The sequence below is a fragment of the Mandrillus leucophaeus genome, unplaced genomic scaffold (genome assembly GCF_000951045.1).
Source record: "Mandrillus leucophaeus isolate KB7577 unplaced genomic scaffold, Mleu.le_1.0 Scaffold294, whole genome shotgun sequence".
Lineage (NCBI taxonomy): Eukaryota > Metazoa > Chordata > Mammalia > Primates > Cercopithecidae > Mandrillus > Mandrillus leucophaeus.
The window spans coordinates 1,784,978-1,806,792 of record NW_012103076.1 but is presented as its reverse complement, the minus strand read 5'-3'; the positions used below and the strand labels follow the sequence as shown (position 1 = coordinate 1,806,792).

Sequence of the window (21,815 nt, the reverse complement as noted above, 5' to 3'; positions counted from 1 at the left end):
TCCTTTGAGGTCAGGAGTTCGAGACCAGCATGGTCAACATAGTGAAACCCTGTCTCTACTAAAAAAAAAAAAAAAAAAAAAAAATGAGCCTGGTGTGGTGGCGTGCACCTGTAATCCCAGCTACTCGGGAGGGTGAGGCACAAGAATAGCTTGAACCCAGGAAGCAGAGGTTGCAGTGGGCCGAGATCATGTCACTGCTCTCCAGCCTGAGTGACAGAGTGAGACCCTGTCTCCAAAAACAACAACAACAACAAAGCAGATAACTGATATAAAGATGGAGGCAGTAAATATGCAAGATGAAAATGGAGCATCTTAGAATGCCAGAAGGAAAAGAAGAGTTACAAAAAGAAAGAAAAGACGAGAAATAAAGAAGAAAGAAAGAAAGATAAAAAGAAAGAAAAAGAAAAAAAGAAAGAAAGAAAGAAAGAAAGAGAGAGAGAGAAAGAAAGAAAGAAAGAGAGAAAGAAAGAAAAGAAGAGAGAAAGAAAGAAAGGAAGAGAGAGAGAGAAAAAGGCCCAAAGAAAGACCCACAATGATGGCTGTACATCAAAGAAAGAAAGAGAAAGAAAAGCCCAAAGAAAGAAGACCCACAATACTGGGTGTATATCAAAGGAATATAGGAGTCAACTGAAAGAGCTCTCATAACTATTTTTGAAACAACTTGAGAAACAAAATAAATATTGTTGGGAAATATCCTAAAGTATAAAGTAAATACCTATGAATTTATAATTATGTAAATAATAAACAAACAAATTGAGAGGAAGAGAAATTTCCCATGTAGAAGAATGACAAATAATCCATGCAGATCCTCTCTCATCGAAGAGCTGCAGCATAAAATCCCACTTCTGAAGTGTGGGCTATGCATAGCGATTTCCTGCCAAAGAGAACACTATGCAAAAGGAGACAATAAAGAAGAACTTTCCCATTGAGAAACCTGATGAACACCACTCAACCAGGTGGACAAAGTCAACATCAACATTGATAAGTCATGTTGCTAGTACATAATCATGGTCTGACGTGATGAGAATATCACTTTACCTCCGTAGTTCTCCTCCGAAAACTGTAACTCCAGTCTAATCATGAGAAAAATCACCAGACAAATCCAAATCATCAACATTCTACAAAAGAGTCGACCAGTACTTGTCATACTGCCAAGATCATGAAAAACAGGAAAAGTCTGAGATATTGTCACAACTATCAGGACTCTATGGAGGCATGATGACTAACTCCAATATTATAGACTGAATAGAAAAAAAGACATTATATTAAAACTAAGGAAATATGCATACCATATTGATTTTAGTTAATAATAATAATACATCAATATTAATCTATTCATTGTAACAAATGCATCATAATAAAGGAACATTGATGTTAGTAATAAAGGAAGATGAGTGAGAGGCATATGGAATCCCAGTATCATCTCTACCATTTTTCTGTAAATATCAACTTGTGTAAAAAAAAAGATTTATTAAGAAAAAAAAGGTTGACATGTTTTGTCTTAGTATTCATATTTTATATGAATCCCCAGTTATAGTCTTCAGGAATAGTGACACATTAAGCCTTCAAAGGCTTGTTAGTTGTAATATGAAAGTACAGGCAATAAACACATATACATACAGTCATAGGAGGTAGGGTTTGTAATGACCAAAAAAAAAGCAAAATAAAGGTAGAAGAGCATCCAAGACAAATAATCTTTTTCATGTACTTCTGTATCCAAAAAACCCACATAATGCATCTCCTGTAACTCCTGTCATTTTCCCAAACAAAATCATGCTATAAGTAAGTTTTCTTACTTCCATTTGAGTATATTTTAATGCAGCCTAATATAGACAAACCATTTATGTTCCAGCTCACAGAATCGTTTTTTCCTTCACTTCTCTAGAATATCTAATATTAGAAACTCATTTACTCTACGGGACTCCTTAAATACTGGGATAAGAAAAGTAAAACATGTCTTGCCCCAGGCCAGTAAATAAGTGACAATCTACAAATTTAATATAAAAATGATTAATTTTCACAAATAGTAGTGCAGCCCAGTAGAACCCTATAAATTTACTCTATTAAATAGGTGAAAAACCAAAACTTAATGAAAGCTTTTATATAGAGAACCTTTGTTTAGTATAGAGTAAGAAAGTGATGCTGTTCTAAAGTTGGAGGGAATTCTTGGAACAAGTTTTAAGATTTTAACAAAGCAAAGACATACTTATCTATTTAGAGGAGCCATTTTTAATGACCCATTAATATTATTTGTGCCGCTAAAGAGGTAATCCTAATGGTCCTCACTAATAAAAAAGCTAATATTTTTTTAAATTTTAACATTGTCAATTTCACTTTAATAGTCAAAGAAGTGCTAACTTTATTCCAGCAAGTATGAATGGACTAATCATTCCAAATAAGTGAAATAATGAGGTTTCATGCATTTACAAAGTACTTCACAAAGTAGCGTTTTGGTTCGTCCAGTCTGTTGATGTCTAACTTAAATAAATATTTATTCATATACTTATTGATTAATTTCTTAAGAAAAACAAAAACCAAAACCCTTCTATTTAAAATGACATTTGTTAGACCCATCCTTAGATCATTCCACAAAGGAGAAATGACATTATTAACTAGAGAAAAAAAAATCACAATATGAAAGATGTATTTCTAGACAGAAGTGATAAAGATTTTATTGTTGATTTTATTTACTTGCTTATTTACTTACTGTATTCTATTTCATTCACTTTGAAGGCTAAGAATTATGAAAGCACAGTGGCAGCCCTTTTAATTTACTGAGTACACTTTGTCTATTAGAAAAATACTGTCTTGTTTATAGTGTGCATATAATCAGATTCACTTTTCTCTACACAGAAAAGCAGACTTCTCAATATCCAGAATATATCTTGCCTTGTACTTACCAACTGAAGTAGGAGGATGTGATATAATAAGAAATATATATTTGATCTTTGTTTCTGATTCCTGGCACAGAGCACCTAAATCTGTTGAAATTTCCAGAGTTACAGATTTATTTTATCTCTCTCTCTCTCTCTCTTTCTCTCTCGCTCTCTCTCTCTCTCGCTCTCTCTTTCTCTCTCTCTCCATCTCTCAAAATAAACCAACCTTGACAGGCCCCTAGATAGCTTCAGGATGGCAGCTGGTTGCCAGAAAGACCAAAGCTTAATTAGAAACCTGAAACTTTCAGCCACACACGCAACCTCTGGGGAAGGCAGAAAGGTAGGAGATTGATTAATAAATGATCATGGCCACGTGGTGGCTCACGCCTGTAATCCCAGCACTTTGGGAGGCTGAGGTAGGTGGATTACTTGAGGTCAAGAGTTCGATACCAGCCCGACCAACATGGTGAAACCCCGTCTCTACTAAAAACACAAAATTAGCCCGGTGTGGTGGTGCATGCCTGTAATCCCAGCTACTTGGGAGTCTGAGGCAGGAGAACCTTGAACCTGGATGGGGGAGGTTGCAGTGAGCTGAGATAGTGCCATTGCATTCTAGCCTGGTCAACAAGAGTGAAACTCCATCTCCAAATAACAACAACAACAACAATAATAATAATAATAATAATAATGATCATCATCATTGATCATGCCTACATGATGAAACCTCCATAAAAACCCTTAAATGATAGGTGGGATTCTAAGAGCTTCTTGGTTGTGAACACATCGAGGTCTGGGAGAGTGGTACATTTTCTAATGTAACCCCAGCCCTCATACCTTGCCCTGTGCATCTCCTCTGGCTGTTGCTGAGTTTTAACCTTTATAATAAAGCAGTACATATAAGTAAAATGGCTTCCTGAGTTCTGGGAGCTGTTCTAGTAAATTATTGAGACCGAAGTGGGAGCATGGAAGCCCCTCATTTATAGCTGGTCACTCAGAAATACGAGTTGTCTAGGACACACAATTGACATCTGAAATGGGGACAGTCTTATGGGATTGAGCCCTTTAACTTGTAGGATCTGACATTAACTCTTGTGGGATCTGACACTAGACAGACAGTGTCAGAACTGAATGAAATGTATACCCTCAGAACTGAATTCAATTTACACCCCGTTGGTGTAAGAGAGTTGAAGAAGTGGTGTTGGAAAATGACAACATGCATTTGGTGCCAGAGAAGAAAAAAAACAAAACAAAACAACAACAACAAAAAACCTCTTAATGTGTCTCCTAAGACTCAGAATAACTGGTCAGTTAATCAAAAAAAATTACTTGATAGCTACCATGGCAAAAAATTGTGCTAGATTTTGTGGGGATATGAATTAGTTTAGGTAACAACCTTTAAGAAACAACCCGACAATTCAAATAATTGAAAATATATTTAACAAGGATGCTAATCTATATGAATTGCCAAATTAATGACAAAGATGATAAATATTATAAAAATTTGAGGCATGTACAGGTCAAAATCAAGAAGAAATACCAATTAGAAAAAACATTTCTAGGTTATAGCTTCAGGGCCACGTCTTTGGTTCTGCTCTCAGTGGAGAACATAGTCCGGAGTGAACTTCACTGTTGCTCTGGCCAGTGACACAGTCTTGGGTTTCTCTTCCCTGCCATGTGATGCGCATTGAAGCTTTCTCAATTTCCTTCCTCTCCTTAGATACAGGAAATTTTCCTTGTCTCACACATACCCCCTACACACACATGCACATACACACTAACACACGCATACACACACATCTAAATATTGAGAGGCACAGCACTATGCTGAAAGTTTTAGCAAGAAAACCCAAATCATATGGGGGTGGAGGAAAGAAAACAGAAGCGGTGGGTACAGTCAAGTGCTAACCTATTAACCTCCTAAGTCCAACCACTTCATTGCCTTTGAAATAAGGTAGAAGGCATGTGTAGGTGGAGGTAACTTCTTCCAAGAACTAGAAATTTCTTCGATGTGGGTATTTCATAAGAACTTGAAGGATCTAGTGTCTATTACCTCTTTATATTTCCCATTAAAAGTATGCCCAGGCTCACACCTGTAATCCCAGCACTTTGGGAGGCTGAGGTGAGTGGATCACCTAAGACCAGGAGTTTAAGATCAGCTCGGCCAACATAGCAAAACCCTATCTCTACTGAAAATACAAAAATTAGCCAGGTGTGGTGGCATGCACCTGTATCCCCAGCTACTTGGGAGGCTAAGGCAGGAGAATCACTTGAACCACGGAGGTAAAGACTGCAATGAGCTGAGATCATGCACCGCACTCCAGCCTGGGTGACAGAGCAAGACTCCATCTCGGAAAAAAAAAAAAAAAAAAAAAAAAAATGGACCCAGCGTTTTTTTTTGTTGTTGTTGTTACTTAGTTTTTATTTCATAATCACAAACTTAACTCTGCAATCCAGCTAGGCATGGGAGAGAACAAGGAAAACATGGAACCCAAAGGGAACTGCAGCGAGAGCACAAAGATTCTAGGATACTGCGAGCAAATGGGGTGGAGTGGTGCTCTCCTGAGCTACAGAAGGAATGGTCTGGTGGTTAAGATAAAACACAAGTCAAACTTATTCGAGTTGTCCACAGTCAGCAATGGTGATCTTCTTGCTGGTCTTGCCATTCCTGGACCCAAAGAGCTCCATGGCCTCCACAATATTCATGCCTTCTTTCACTTTGCCAAAGACCACATGCTTGCCATCCAACCACTCAGTCTTGGCAGTGCAGATGAAAAACTGGGAACCATTTGTGTTGGGTCCAGCATTTGCCATGGACAAGATGCCAGGACCTGTATGCTTTAGGATGAAGTTCTCATCTTCAAATTTCTCCCCATAGATGGACTTGCCACCAGTGCCATTATGGCGTGTGAAGTCACCACCCTGACACATAAACCCTGGAATAATTCTGTGAAAGCAGGAACCCTTATAACAAAATCCTTTCTCTCCAGTGCTCAGAGCACGAAAATTTTCTGCTGTCTTTGGAACCTTGTCTGCAAACAGCTCGAAGGAGACGCGGCCCAAGGGCTCGTCGTCGACGGCAATGTCGAAGAACACGGTAGGGTTGACCATGGCTAGTAGTACAGGACTTGCCTCGGCGGCAGCATCTGCAAAGCCAGGGTTTTTTAATCAGATGTAGAAGGCTGGCAACCAAACACTTACATTGCAATTGGCTGGAGCTAGAGATACACTCTTAATGGTGTCAAACCCTGAGATAGGGGGTTTTGCTTTTTAATAGCAGTTAGTGTAACTAAACTAAGCAATAAATAAATTGATAATAGAAGCTAGGCATTGTCACCATAAAAAAACCTTTAGTTTTTTACTTTAGTGTAGTGTTAGCCAGCAGCAAGAAAACATACACAGTAGTCTGGCAGCAAAATATTTGGTAAAATTGCCATGTGCAATCACTTGGAAGGAAGAACCTGCCCACTGAGCTTGTGGCTCTAGGGGAAGGGGTTGGAAAGATGCAGCAGAATACTGAGTGAGTTTCTAATTGTGGCCTTTAGCGAAGTTATTACAAGAAAGAGGTGAGTTCAGGAGAGAATTGGCTGGTTTTCAAACAGACGTTGAAAGAGAAGAAACAAATAAGGGCTTTATAGGGTTAGGATAATAACAGTACATCTGGAACCTAGATTGGAAGAACTGTGGGTGTAATTACTAGTGCAATGAAAAGTCTAGAAACAGCACATATAAAACCTGCTAATATTTTAGAAAACTGTATTGTCAAAGAATTTGAAGCCTGGACTAAAATATGATTTAGGTGTTCAAATTATAAAACAACATTGGGTGTCAATCTCATTATCAGGAAGAGGGTTTCAAAAATTGCGTGGATTCTAAGGAACACTGCATGTTACTGTGGCCAAGTAGGACAATGAACTGTGAACATTTTTCCAGAGGTGTGAGCCAGGGGCCTTGCAAAACAATGCACAGGAAACGTTGCCAAAGGAGACCTAATCAAGGCACTTTTCCAACCTCCCAGGGAAAGGGTCCTGCACAAATTTCATCAGCAGAATTGTATATAAGCTAGGAACAGTGTATCTTCTACGTTTACCTTTTCTCACTAGGAGATAGGACGGAGGGAAAGGCAATCAGAAATTGAAAGCAGTCCCAGTTCCTGAATCAGTACACAAAACGCTGCTTGCCAAATGTCTGCACTGGACATTGGATAAGTGAGAAATACATTTTATTGGTTTAGCCATTGAGATTTGGTGGTTTCTTTGTTCCAGCAGTAAGTATTACCTTAAACATTTTTTAAAAGGGTAAAATTGAGTCAAAAAGAAAATAAATGCATGTAGACAATAATATGGAGTTAGAATATGTAAGATAGGTTTATGAGACCGTGAGTTCTCCACTTATTAAATAAGTGTTAAGATACTGAAGTCCTTAGTTTAAATGCAAATGTGATGAAGTCAGGATACATTATTACTCATAGTTATTTTCAGTTGAATGAACATATCAGCTGTGATTTTGTTACCCAGAAACTCCTTATGGTAGATTTTGCAAAGAAAAAAATAAAAGCTGCAGTTACCTTCTTGCTTTTTTGTCCACGTAGCCATTGATGAGATTCTGCAACTCTCACCATCAAGAAGTATAGTCTATTTCCCCAGTTTTTCAGTCTGCGCTATTTTTGTAGATTGCTTTGATACACAGAGTCAGAAAAAGTGAAGTCGTACTTGTCTAAGCTGAGACCTAATAATCCTGGCATACTTGGCATACTTCTGTTCTTGATTTTGGAATCCTGAAACATTGATTCAGTGGGACTTCAGGAATGCTCTGGATTAATGACCGCTTAAAAAAAAAAAAACAGGAATATGTATTTTGTTTTCCTGTCCCTGTGTCACAATTGTATATTGAGTGTGATGGGTGAAGGGGGGATGGAAAATTTATCTTTTTTGTTCATAAGTATAGAAACTAATAAAAGTTGCACAATAAAACCTGCCTCTGGACCTAATGGAGATCACAAGGCCCTGAACTTCAAGTGTGATATCATTATGAAATGAGGCCTTTATGGTGTGTTGGGAGACGGTATGTCTTTCTTTAATGTGGGAGGGATATGATAATTGTGACCAAAGGGCACAGTGTTATAAACAGATTATAAAAATGGCTACAATTATTTCTCTCCTTTTACCAACACTGCTTTGCAATGAAACTTTGAAACTTTTCCAGTTAAGAGGAATAATCTATTTTCTCACCTTTTGAATCTGAACTAATCCTGTGAGGTGTTTTGACCAAGAGAATTCAGGGGCAGTAACAGTAAGCCAGTTTGAATGCTGGGCCAGAAGGGCCTATGGGTATGTCTGTTCTCCTTGTGTAAACACTTATATCCTGATGTAGACAAGCCCAGAGTGGCCTGCTGGGTGATGAAAGACAAGGAACCTATTCACTCCGTGATTCCAGTTGGGTACCAGTCAACATCCAGGCACGTGAGGGAGGTCACATAGACCACTCAGCCCCCAGCAACCCAGCAATGAATCACATATACTAGAGTGAGTTTAGTTAAGATCAGCCAAGCCTGGTCAAGTCAACAGGCACACCCAATTTCCCATAGACTCATGAGAAGTAAGTATTTGTTCTTTGAAATCACTAAATTTTGGTGTGGCTTGTTACCCAAGAACAGATAACTTATATAACATCCAGGAAAATTTAAAAAATGATAGAAATTTTTGGATATGCTGGTACAGAGTCTGAGAAAGGATAGAAAAAAATGCAGTATAAGGTGATGACAAGAGGGCCAGCACTGTTAGTGCAGTTAGTTTGAGGACATTGAGAAGTTAAGTGACAGTGAAAGAAAATCTACTGCATAGGCGAAAGGGGGGCAGACAAGGGAGAAAGCATATTTGAGCAGAGGAAAATAGAAGAATATCAAAGGTCTGCTCTGATGCCTTCTTTTCTGCTTTGCTAAGACCGGGCTTCATTTCTTGTGAATGATTTTTGGAGAATCCAAGTAAAGGCTCACAGCTAAAAACTATATTAATAGATTCACAAGAAAGCAACCAACAAAAACCCACTAAGAATTATGCACGTCTCTGTAAAGTGGTAGGTAGGGTTAAGCACACAAAGACAACATAAAAACTCAAGTCACAAAAAAACTTTCTATCTAGTGAGAAAGCAAGAAAGATATACATTATGTTTTAAAAATAGCATTGTGTTATGATGTGATGTGTTGCTAGTTCTGAGCTACACAGAAGGAAATTGAAAGGAACACTAGAGTGTATTTGTCCAGGCACCATTACTATTCACATGTACTCTACAATATCTATCCTGACTCAGGGACATATCAAATGAAAAACCTACCCTGCTTACTGTCTGGGACATGATTTTTAATAATTATATTCTTAACTAAGTTTCATTATAATGAAATTATAAAAAAGCAAAAACAATAAAGAGGATGAATGAAGCAACGTCCAGAGGAAACCAGAAGCAAGTTGATGAGAGTCCTCTCAAAGTGGATGGATGCACAGGATGCACTTAAGTTTTCCAACAACAATGTAAGTCAACACATGTGAAAGGTTTTCTGCTAGGGAATCTCATTAGAGACTCAACACCCCAGGTCTTCATGAGGGCAAGTCACTTTGCCACCTTATGCCTAATACATAGCAAAATTCCATAGTCCCAGAAGGAAAGCTGGTATTCAGCATAAACTGCATTGCTTGTTCAAACAGTTTAGACATAGTAAGGCATTTTTTTAGTTCTATAAATAGAATCCTCTCTAATACGGGTTCCCAGATGCCAGGACTAACATTGCAAAGCAGGCTTTTCTATGGATACCAACTTCAGGCCTTTTACATTAATTATTTTTTGCATACTTACTTAGGGGTATGGCTTCTACAACTCTCTTCTCTCTCTCATAAATTCTATTTTGTGTTATTGTTCTTTACTGAACCATTTTCTTCAACAATAAATGGTAAAGTCTTAGCCCTCACCTTACTTGACCAATCAGTGGAATTTGACTCAGGTGAACATTTTCTTCTTCATTATTTATGTTCTTTACTTGGATTCTAGGACTCCATACTCTCTTAGTTTTTCTCTTATTTCCCTAGTTGCTCCTTCTCAATCTCTTTTCTGTTCCCTGATCCCTTGTTTTGTAGTGTCTCAGGACCCAGTCCTTAATGCTCTTCTATTCTCAAACCACATTGATTTCTTTGATGATAACATTCTGGCTTGCAGTTTTAAAGCCTCATAGGTGCTAATTCCGAAGTTTGCTGTTCCCATTCATGTCACTCCCAATGTGCATCACTAAATGATAATTCTGCATCTCTACTTGGAAGTCTCATAGACAGATCAGACTCAACAAGTCTGAAATGAACTCCTGAACTTCTCCTAAAGCCTGATTCATTTTTAAGTCTTCTTTTTTTTTTTTACAATTATTCATGATATATTTCAATAGTTTCATAGTGCACATTTCTCAAAAGAGTTATTCTAGACTGTACTATCTTGTCAGAAGGGAAGACTCTTAGAAATATTCCAAGTCAATAGTTACAAGGCCAAAGAGTATGACAATATTTTCTCAGTAAGCATTGGACATGAGTGCAATGAAGCACAGCACTGAAATATTATGATACAATAGACATAAAAAGAATCAATTAAACTAGGGTGGGGAGTATTGCACATAGAAGAAGAGGGACTTTTCAAAAGCAACACTGGAAACTAGCAGAGAGTAGAGGGAAGGCTTCAAAGACCTGTGTGAAAATTATCCTTAGCTATTTTAGATCCTCAATAGCCAAGGATATTTTGAGACATGTAAGTACTCCACATGTATGTTCCTTGCACTCTCTTAGAAAGCTGTTAGAGGATAAGCACTAATAAAAAATAGATCAAAACGAAGAAAGAAGGTGTAAGATACAGTAAATAGATACTCCCAAATGAATAAATAGCCAACAGAATTCCAGAATAACTTTCAAGTCAGAAGCCTAAAGAGAAACAATCCTTAAATGTTACAGGTATGACAAGATAGTCTATACGACATTAATGATGATGATGATGAAGATGATGATGATGATGATGATGAAGATAGATAGATAGATATAGATAGATACCTACATAGATACATAGATACATAGATAGATGATTGATAGCTAGAAAGATAGATTCATGCATATATATATAAACAAAAAGAGGAAGGAAGGAGGAAAGGAAGAAAGAAAAATGGCAATTTATGTGATGTGTTTCTGCACCTGGAAAAAGTTGTTTATAGGGACATAGTAGCTTTATAGAAAAATATGAATAAAGAGAAAATAATAAAAATGTAAAAGTCAATTAATATAATAACACCAATAGCAACAAAAAGTTACTCTAAAAATTATGATAAAATATTTGGCCAATCAACATACAATATTTGCACAATTTTAATTAAACCTTGTCTATTTTTGTCATGATTTTTTGAATTGGGGTAATTTATTTTATAAATTTTGTACAGTAACTAAATACTCACATTGGGAGAATGGATAAGGGCAAGTAATAGTTCTTTGAAGAGTGCTAAGGCATCCTCTGCAGTAAGAATAGACAATAGATATAGTGTTTGAAATGTATGAATCAAGACGTATCAGCATACATTATTGTGTAAGGAATAGGAAAAAAATAGTAGGGAAAATAATTACAAGAAATACAGTGTGAGTTTGGGAGGAGTAGGTGTTAAACTGGTGTTTCTTCTATTTCTTTATATACTTACATGCTATTTTTTTAAAAGGTCATTTAAAACTTTAAAATATCTTTAAAACATAATGTGTTATCATTGAATTATCTCTGACATATGGCTAAATTAAAATGCAAAAGAAGAAAGTATATAAACAATATTTTTATATTTTAGTAAATACACACACTACACATTTAGGTATACATTGAACATCTCTGAAAATATAAGCAAGAAAAGGTAAAAGAGAATATTTTGGGGACATGTTCTTGGCAAACAAGGTGAGTAGAATTATATTAATATTTCATTATACACACATTTTTAATGTTTAAATTATTTTCCATGAAATAAATTTTTAATTAACTTACCCTTCTATTAAAAATACCAGTGATATGGTTTGGCTTTGTGTCCCCGCCCAAATCTCATGTTGAAATATAATTCCTAATGTTGGAGGAAAAACCCGGTGGGTGGTGACTGGATTATGCAGGAGGATCTCCTCCTTGCTTTTCTCAAGAGAGTGAGTGAATTTTCTTGAAATCTGATGGTTTAAAAGTGTTTGGAACTTCCCCCTTCACTTTCTTTCTTCTGCCACCATGTGAAAACATGCTTGCTTCCCCTTCACCCTTCCGCCATAATTGCAAGCTTTCTGAGACACATCATTGGTGTCTCTTCTTTTGCTTATAAAGACACCAGTAATATGGGATTAGGAGCTGATACAGTTTGGCTCTGTCTCTCCACCATATCTCATGCTGAATTGTAATTCCCAGTGTTGGGGGTGGGGCCTTGGAGGTGATTGGATCAAGGGGGCAGAGTTCTCATGAATGGGTTAGCACCAAACTCTCGGTGCTGTTCTTGTGATGGTGAATGAGTGAGTTACTATGAGATTTGGTTGTTTAAAAGTGTGTATCACCTCCCCCCTCTCTCCCAGCCCTGCTCCTGCCATATAAAATAGCTGCTGCTTCTTGGCCTTCCACCATGACTAGAAGTTCCCTGAGGTCTCCCCAGAAGCAGAAGTCACCATGCTTCGTGTATGGCCTGTGGAACTGTGAGTCAATCAAATCTCTTTTCTTTATAAATTCGGCAGTGTCAGGAATTTCTTTATGGCAGTGTGAGAAATGAGTAATACAGGATCCATCCATATGACTTCACTGAGCTGTAGTTACCTCTTTAAAGTTTCTGTCTCCAAATACAGTCCCATTTGGAGTCTGGGTTTCAGTATATGCATTTAGGTGGGGAACACAATTCAATCCACAGTGTTGTGCTTTATGTGTAATATGGGATGCATTTCAAATAGTTTGGGGTTCCTATAGAAGGTGGAACTTTGCAAAAGACACACTTGTGGAAGTCAGTTCTGCCACCTAGTAACTGGAATGTGAGCCACTTTCCAAAAATCTCTTGCTTTATCTTCTTTCACTGTACTATGGAGAAAACAATTTCACAAGATAGTGGGGATTAAATTTGATCATATATATAAAGCAAATAACTGAGTTTCTAAGATTATTTTTAAAAAACCTTTATTAACTGTGGTATTACTAATATGCAGTAAAATAAAGTTTAACATTATGCCCAATTAAATACCAAAAATGTAACATAATTGTTTTGCATATTTTGTGATTTTGCTACCCAATCAAAAATGGGTGTCATTTTTGTTAAAACTCAGTGTTTCTTTGTTGAAGGCTGTAATTGTTGAGCCTGGGGAACCATTATTTCTCACCCTCTCGGATACAGTCAGCTGTAAGGGGCGATAGAGCAGACTCTTGCATCTCAAGATTCACTGCTGGGCCTGAAGAAAAGAAAGAACTTGATAGGAGTGGGGCATCCTCTGATAATAAAATCACCCTAGAAGAGGGGGCAGACTTTTATGCAATGTCTCTGATTTATTGAGTGTCTGTGTCTCATCTGTAAAAATATCTTACCAGGCTGTTGTGATAACCAAGTGATGCCTGTATGCAAAAATACTTTTGAGTTCTGTAAAACTTGAAAAAGTCTCTAACATACCTGCTTATTCTTCTTTCATATTTATATTAATTCTGTAAACAGTGGTCATTCACTTTTATTTTGTTCTCTTGTTTTCATTACACATTTATAGTTTCCTGCATATTATTATTAAATACATCATGTGGACAGAAAACTACATTAAATATCTATGTAAATGGCACTAACAATTACAAAACTGACACCTAGAAACTGCAACACATCAAAGAAATGGAACATTCGCTAGCATGCCAGACACTCCCCACCCTGTTTACATCTTTCAAATAAAAATATCTTCCGTCCTTTCTGGAGCAAACCGCTACCCTAGCTTTTGTGGTTACTATGTTTTTGTTATTCTTTACAGCTTCACCTACGATGTATGTATTCTGAAACAATGGAGTTTGGTTTTCATTGCTTTTACACTTTATAAAAATGGTACCATAGTATATGCCTGTCTCTTTTCTTTTTTTCATTTAATATCATATTTGCATTTACTTGTAAAATGGAAAGCTACACAGCAATAAAAGTGAATAAAGTAGTTATAACAATAACTTTAATTGATTGAAAAATACAGAGAAATATAAATTAAAATACAAAATATTCATTTTACTCACATCCTACTCATTCCTTGTGATAACAGTTAAGGAGTTTGCTATATCTCCTGACAATTTTTTTGCTATTCATTTGCATATATTTAGACTTGTGAGACTACCTTTTTTTTAAAAAAAAAAAAAAAAAAAGAAAAGGAAAGATCATACTCCATACAATATTCTGTGACCTCTTGTTTTGCTTAAAAATGTATCTTGGAATCTTGGACCTCTTTCCCATAGAAAATGCATAAATATTCCTCACCCTTCTTAATACTTGCTGAATGGTGGTTTAGAGTAGAGTTATACCATAATTATTGATACTTTACTGATAAACATATATATTGTTTCCATTTTTATTAGTGACAAAAATAATGCATTGGACATGCTTGCAGATACATTTTTAGGTGTGTGAATACGCATTACTGTAGTCTAAATTATTAGAAATAAAATTTTTGGAACAAAAATTATAAATATTAAAAATCTGATATTTTAATTCCAAAAACTGATGTCAAATAGCCATTTATAAAGAGCTTTACTAATGTACTTTCCCAAAATAGTGAGTCTAGTCACTCAGTTTTTAATGGCATGGAACAACCACATATCCTTCTATTCACTACAAATGTTTGCACCAGACCAAGCAAAGAACGAGAAATATGTGGCACTGTTTCTTTGCTATGATCATCTCTCTTCTTCCATTAGACACCAACAAGTCATCATGTTGCTTTACAGTCACTCATGTTATGTTTACATATAAATCATGTTACAAGACTAGATTAGAAATGGGAATTCCATTTAAGACTTATCTCTTGATATATATTTATTGAATGAAGAAGAACAAATGAACAGGTGAGCCCCAAATTGTGCCAGGTACCATGCAGATTACAGGAAGCTAGGCTACAGTTCTTGTTTTCTGTTTAATCGTTTATAAAATGAACAGTTCTGAAGAGAATTCGTGTCAAAAGTCCCTCCAGCCTGCTGCAGTGGGCTCATGCCTGTAATCCTAGCACTTTGGGAGGCCAAGGCAGGAGGATCAACCGAGGCCAGGAATTTGATATCAGCCTGGGCAACATAGCAAGACCCTGGTACTACAAAAAATGAAAAAATACAAGTTGGCCAGGCACTGTGGTATATGCTTGTAGTCCTACCTACTTGGGAAGCTGGAGTGGGAGGACTGCTTCAATTCAGAAGTTCAAGGTTGCACAGTGGCACAGTGCGCTGTGAGCCACACCACTGCACTCTACTCTGGGTTACAGAATGAGTTCCTATAGAAAAAAAAAAAAAAAAAAAAAAAGAGAGAGAGAGAGAAAGAGAGAAAAGGTGCCTACAACTAATGAATTATTTACTGGGTGGAGATCTGTGCTTTTTTTTTTTTTTTTTGAGATGGAGTCGCGCTCTGTCGCCCAGGATGGAGTGCTGGTTCACTGCAAGCTCCGGCTCCCGGGTTCACGCCATTCGCCTGCCTCACCGCCCGGCCAGATCTGTGCTTTCTTTGCCAACCTCTAACTTAGTGGAACATTGTAAAAAGTTATCCATTGGCCGGGCGCGGTGGCTCACGCCTGTAATCCCAGCACTTTGAGAGGCTGAGGCGGGCGGATCATGAGGTCAGAGATCGGGACCATCCTGGCTAACACCGTGAAATCCCTTCTCTGGCAGGAGAGGGCGTGAACCCAGGAGGCGGAGTTTGCAGTGAGCCGAGATCCTGCCACTGCGCTCCAGCCGGGGCGACAGAGCAAGACTCCCTGTCAAATAAATAAATAAATAAATAAATAAGATTAATATTTATTTTAATCAGTAGATTTTGAGTAAAGCAGATTACCCTCCATACCACGGGTGGACTTCATTCAATTAGCTGAAGATCTTAAAAGAAAACAAACTAAGGTCTCCCGAAGAAGAAGAAATTTGGCCTCCAGACTGCTTTTGGCCTGAAGCTGCATTATCTACTCTTCCTTGAATCTCCAAACTGCTGGCCTGCCATAAAAATTTGGGGCTTCCCAGCCCCCACAATCATGTGAGCCAATTCCTTAAAATAGTGCACACTTGCCTGCTCTGTCTCTCTGTGTCATATATGAGAGAGAGGGAATGAGATGACAAACAGGATATATGTTGTTTCTCTAGAAAACCATGACTAATGCAATAAGTAAAAGGATATGACAAAATACTGTGAGGGCCGATGACTGTTCTGTTCTATGGCAGGCCAGGAAGGTGAGCTATCAGGTTAGTGCTGAATGGTCAGAGAAATAAACCCTAGAAATATGAAATCCATGATGCATATTTGAGTTGTCAAGGCTTTTAGCCCACAGGATCCATTTTGATTTTGACATTATCTGGGTATGTGTAGATCAGATTCTTTTGTATCATGTGGTCATATACAAGTTTTCCTTAGGTGGGCTAATTAATATTATCTTCCTGAAGTTCAAGACCACCCTCACAGAGTCTCTGACATAAAAAATTATTTCTTCTAGAACATTTCTGAAACATTTGTGTCCTCAGTTAGAAAACAAACTGCCTGAATGTAAGAATCTTATATTACCTCTGTTTCCTGACCTTTTTCTCTTATGGTGTCCAACACAAAGCTGGCTGCATGTAGAGTAGGAACTTAATGAACACAAACATTAAACACTATCTGAAAATTGTACAGAGAATGCACAGTTAGGAGACTAACCTCCACATCTTTCAGATGGCAGTGGTGCTGTGTTCCGAGTGGTCCCTCTAGTGAGTGTTCAACAGTGGGTGCTGGTAGGACCAGTAGGAAACATCAGTGACTCTTTCTCAGTAACCTCACAGGGTTATGGACAATTCAGGAGAAGGAATGCCATCAAAGACCAAAAAGACTCCCTCTTTTCAGGAAGGGAACTTTGTTGATTTTTTTTTCCAACAGGAACATGCTGCCTTAGTTTTGAACTGAAAAATAAGGGCTAATAATAATATTCCTATGGGTTTGATTTTTTTATATGACATGAGAAACGGCAATAAATGGATTCCTGATGCTTATGAATGGACATACATATACCTTCACTGAGGTTAAAAAAAAATGACCCAATACAAAACAAAAAAGTCAGTAGAGGTACCCATACATAGTCAAGTGGAAGACAGATATTTTAATCTAATAATTGACTTCTTCATGAATCAAATACTTCTTAGTAATTTCAAAAGAAAGAGTATCCAGTTTGCTTCTGATGAGGGTAAAGCTTTGCTTCATTTGACCAAGAGTGTTTAAGATTTGAACAATAATGTGTTATATAGAAAGTCTTTAACAGCAACCTTTACCATTCTAACTAGTGCATAATATTGGTTTTGCAATCATTTAGTAATTATATAAGGAGGACATATTTATTACGAATTATTGATTTTATAATTACTGCTGCTGGTATTCACATTATTACACAATGAAAATCTTCTAATATACAATGCTCTTCACCCTCAGCTGGTGAACAGATAGCATAATGCAATTTAGAGAGTAGCCAAGAGTAGATTTTATTGGCATTTTTTTTTTTTTTTTTGCCAGCCAGCTAAATGGTTGGCTTTCTGAAAAATATTGCTAATGGTGCTTAAGCAGAGAGGAATGTCCAATTTCAAGGTCATTCCTGGCAGTTGATTACAGTCACCCAATGAGCACAAGGTTCCTATTTAACTGTTAAGTTATTTTTGCTGCACTCATTGCTGGGAATTAAAAGTTATGGCTGTAAATTTGCTGCCAGCTAAATAGACATCAAAGGCCACAATCATACACTGGATCATGACACATGAAGATATATCTCTTATGAAATTGATTTTTCTCCATGTGCAAGGCAGCTTTGCATTACTCCCCTTGTGGAGTTTAGCACAGGAAATGTCTAGGCAGGATGAGTTGTAATTGTCAGCATAGTTTATATTCTGGGCTGAGAACTTCTTTTATTATTTTCCCCCCCTGTGAAGATGTGCAAAAAAAAGGTTGTCTAAGCATATATTTTGATTTCACTTGCCAACAGATTGTGAATAGCTGATTTAAGGTCACTGTCACCCCCAAATGGGAAAAGATTAGGTTTCTGAGGACCAGAAATATTAAAAAGTCTGCCCAAACAATATTTGCTGCTCACCAGAATTCGAAATTGCTGATTTTCACCCCAGAAACATCCCATGGAGTTTTGTAAAGGTTGTAAGTCTATTATGCTGTTTTAATCCATCAGACTTGCACTATCTGAAGGATAAGAGCATCGGATAGAATTACATAAGCTTGATTAGTATTTTTTTCTCTTCTGGATATCCTGTTGCTATTACAGAGAGACCCATATTTTTCACAAACAATGCAAGTAGTGTTTAAATAAAATACCTGAGAACTCAAATTGTATTTTAAATATATTCAGGTAGAGGTGCTATTTCTGGGCCTCCTACCTGTGATAGCTTTACAGTGCTGAATGCTGTGCATTTCACTGGTGTGACTGGGAACTGTAACATTAGAACCAATCACTGGAGATAGGAGATTGACTGACCCCAGATTCTCATCTTTCATCTGCAAAGTGAGGTTAGTTATTATATTTCATGGAGAAGTTACTCCAAATTCACGAGCCTGGCTTTTAAAGCCCTCTAAAATGTCACCCTAACTTTACTTATCCAATTTGTCTCCCTCTATACTCCTCCCATTACAGTCAGGCTTAACTGCTTTGCTTCCTGCAGTCAGAACACACACATTTCCAGCCACTTGGCAGTTTCCGTCACCTGAAAAATTCACATGTTTCCTCTCTCCCTCTCCTCCTACTTTCCCTCACACTCTCCTTTCTGTGTACCCATTTGTTGTCAATCTCTCACATACCAGTTCGAGACCCATGTCCTTCAGGAATCTTTCTCCCCTTTGTAAATTTGTACCCCTCACTCAGAGACTTAATCATATTCTAATTCTCTTATCTACCTGATTTATGTGTTGATTTGCAGTTGTTTCTCCAACTAAAGAAGATGCAGTTGGCCCTTGTATCTGGGGTTCCGCATCCTGGGATCAACCAATCTTCAGACTGAAAATACAGTATTAACAGGATGCAGAACCAGTGGATATGATGGTCCATCTTTTCATATCAACAGGTTCCGCAACAGAGCCTACTGTAGGATTTGAACAGTCATGAATTTTGGTATTCACTGGGGGTCCTGGTTCCTCATGAATACCAAGGAATGACTCTATTTTTTTTTCAGTATGAAGAATGCTGTCTGCTCCTTTGTGAACATGTGGCTTGGCCCACAGCAGTATTCAGTTAACCCTTTAAAAAATAAATTCAATGCAATTGAACTCTGAGAAGTGGGATTGTAGCTGTTAATAACTAAGATAAGGAACGTTCTGTGATGTGTTCTATCACACCATGATGATCCTTAACTTGATATGGTGATGGCATCTTTATTAGCTACACGTTGGTAATTAATGTATGACTTAGGAGACAATCATCCTGCCTGCAACTTAGGGTGAAGAAAAGTACCTACAATTTTTCTTTTCTTCTTATTCATTCTTATTTATTTATTTATTTATTTGGAGATGGAGTCTCTTTCTGTCGCCCAGGCTGGAGTGCAGTGGCGTGATCTCGGCTCATTGCAACCTCCGCCTTCTGGGTTCAAGCAATTCTTCCTGCCTCAGCCTCCCAAGTAGCTAGGATTACAGGCACCCACCACCACGCCAGCTATTTTTTAGTAGAGACGGGGTTTTGCATATTGGCCAGGCTGGTTTTGAACTCCTGACTTCAGGTGATCTGCCAGCCTCAGCCTCCCAAAGTGCTGGGATTACAGGCATGAGCCACCATGCCTGTCCTCCTACAATGTTTTGAATATGCCAAGTACTGAGCAAGATAGAAGATATTCTTTATTTTACCTAAAGCTGAAAATAATTTTGTGAGGTAGATGTTATAATTCTCAATTTATAGACAGAAAAATGGGATTTAGAGAAATTAGGTAAGGTAGCTGATACGGTTTGTCTGTGTCCCCACCCAAATCTCATCTTAAATTATAGTTTCCATAATCCCCTCATGTCTTTGGAGGGACCCAGTGGGAGGTAATTTAATCATGGGGCAGTTACCCTCAAGCTGTTTTCTTGATAGTGAGTGAGTTCTCATGAGATCTGATGGCTTTATAAGGGGCTTTCCCCCTTTTCCTTGGCACTTTTCCTTTCCTGCTGCCACATGAAGAATGATGTTTGCTTCCCCTTTCACCACAATTGTAAGTTTGCTGAGGCCTCCCCAGCCAAGCTCAACTGTGAGTCAATTAAACATCTTTCCTTTATAAATTACTCAGTCTCAGCTATGTCTTTATTAGTGGCATGAGAACAGACTAATATAGTAGCCAAGGTCATAAAACTGGCAAAAAATCTAGAAAATGTTTGAATCTGACCTTGAAGTTCATGTTCTTTTCCACATTGCCTTTCTTGATATTCTAGTATATGCACACAAGGTGCTTTATAAATGTTAAATGAATAAAATATATAGTTTAATGAAGTTTTCAAAAAGGGCGTATTACATCTTTTTGTCATTATTAGTAGCATGCTTATCATTCTCACTCCTTTAGGTGATGTCTTCACTCATTTCTATCCATGTGAATACAAACAGCCTTTCAGACACCACCAACAGCCTCACCTCCAAAATCAAAATTTTACGGCTACTTTTGATCATATTCATCTCATTGTTTATACATCACAAATTATTATTTTATATTTTTACTTCAAAAAGAGTTTGATTCTAGGTGATTTTCTTTGTAACTTCATAATTAAAGCTTATTCAAGATTAGAAATGGGGAAACTGATGCTAAGGGGCCAGAAAACATTAAAATAAGTGAGCCTTGGAACTAATTGATTTCTAACTCTGGCCAAGCTCAGTCTTCTTTGTTTTATATAGCTCCATGGTTGGAATCCAAACACTCTTACACTCAGTACAAATCACACCCATACACACACACATATACACATGCACACACAACTTTTAAAGTAAGCTCAGTCATCTAATATCCTAACTCAGAGTCTATCTAGTTCAGGATTATGATTCTGAAAACAGCAAGGAAGGATGAGCTAGGTTTGTACAGCCCTCAATTTGATTGTGCAGTTACTTGATTGTATGCTATAAACCTATTTCCTCACAATATCATTTAGTTACTTGAACTAGAATCCATGCCATTAATTGTTTAACACTTAGAACTCAACATATTGCAAGAAATGTAAAAGGTACTCAAGAACTATTAATTATTTAATTGAGGCATCTGACACTACCTCTATCATAGCTCACATCAACAGATGAATACATATGAGACTTCAATGAAGGTATTTCCTTATAACACAACACCAGAGAAGACAGTTGCATATAGGTGTCATAAGGTAGAAGGAAAGAGAGTTTTTCCAAAATGTGAGGGCATCAGCAACAACTAGGAATATTGTTAAAATCTTGATGGACTCTACATCACCTCCTACTAATTTAAGAATAATCATATGAACAGAAGTATTAAATAATAAATGTGGAGTCCACCTGCCAGAGTCAAATAATGAACTTTAATCCTTGTAAAAGAAAGTGTCAGTGGACAAGCATTTTATTTATTATTTCTTTCTTTTTTTTTTTTTATTATACTTTAAGTTCTGGGGTACATGTGCACAACGTGCAGGTTTGTTACATATGTATACTTGTGCCATGTTGGTGTGCTGCATGCATCAACTCATCAGCACCCATCAACTCATCATTTACATCAGGTATAACTCCCAATGCAATCCCTCCCCCCTCC

At 37.3% G+C, this 21,815-nt stretch overlaps 1 protein-coding gene and 1 long non-coding RNA gene across 3 annotated transcripts in view; both read right to left on the bottom strand.

Moving 5' to 3' along the window:
- Positions 1-21,815, bottom strand: part of LOC105543934 — a 602,815-nt gene that overhangs the window by 274,196 nt on the left and 306,804 nt on the right. The window lies entirely within an intron of this gene.
- On the bottom strand, positions 5,281-15,452 carry LOC105543932 (peptidyl-prolyl cis-trans isomerase A-like). 2 transcript variants are annotated; one of them, XM_011986114.1, is made up of 2 exons: positions 15,449-15,452; positions 5,281-6,019 (listed from the first exon to the last, which is right to left on the bottom strand). In XM_011986114.1, the coding sequence occupies exon 2, from the start codon at positions 5,982-5,984 to the stop codon at positions 5,487-5,489; it is 498 nt and encodes a 165-aa protein (XP_011841504.1). In that variant the 5' UTR covers positions 5,985-6,019; positions 15,449-15,452; the 3' UTR covers positions 5,281-5,486. The 2 variants fall into 2 exon arrangements, with proteins under 2 accessions (XP_011841504.1, XP_011841505.1); XM_011986115.1 differs by lacking the exon at positions 15,449-15,452 and having other exon boundaries at positions 5,282-5,531; positions 5,592-6,023.

Coding starts and splice junctions, on each gene's coding strand:
- LOC105543932 (XM_011986114.1), bottom strand. CDS start 5,984: ATGGTCAACCCTACCGTGTTCTTCGACATTGCCGTCGACGACGAGCCC.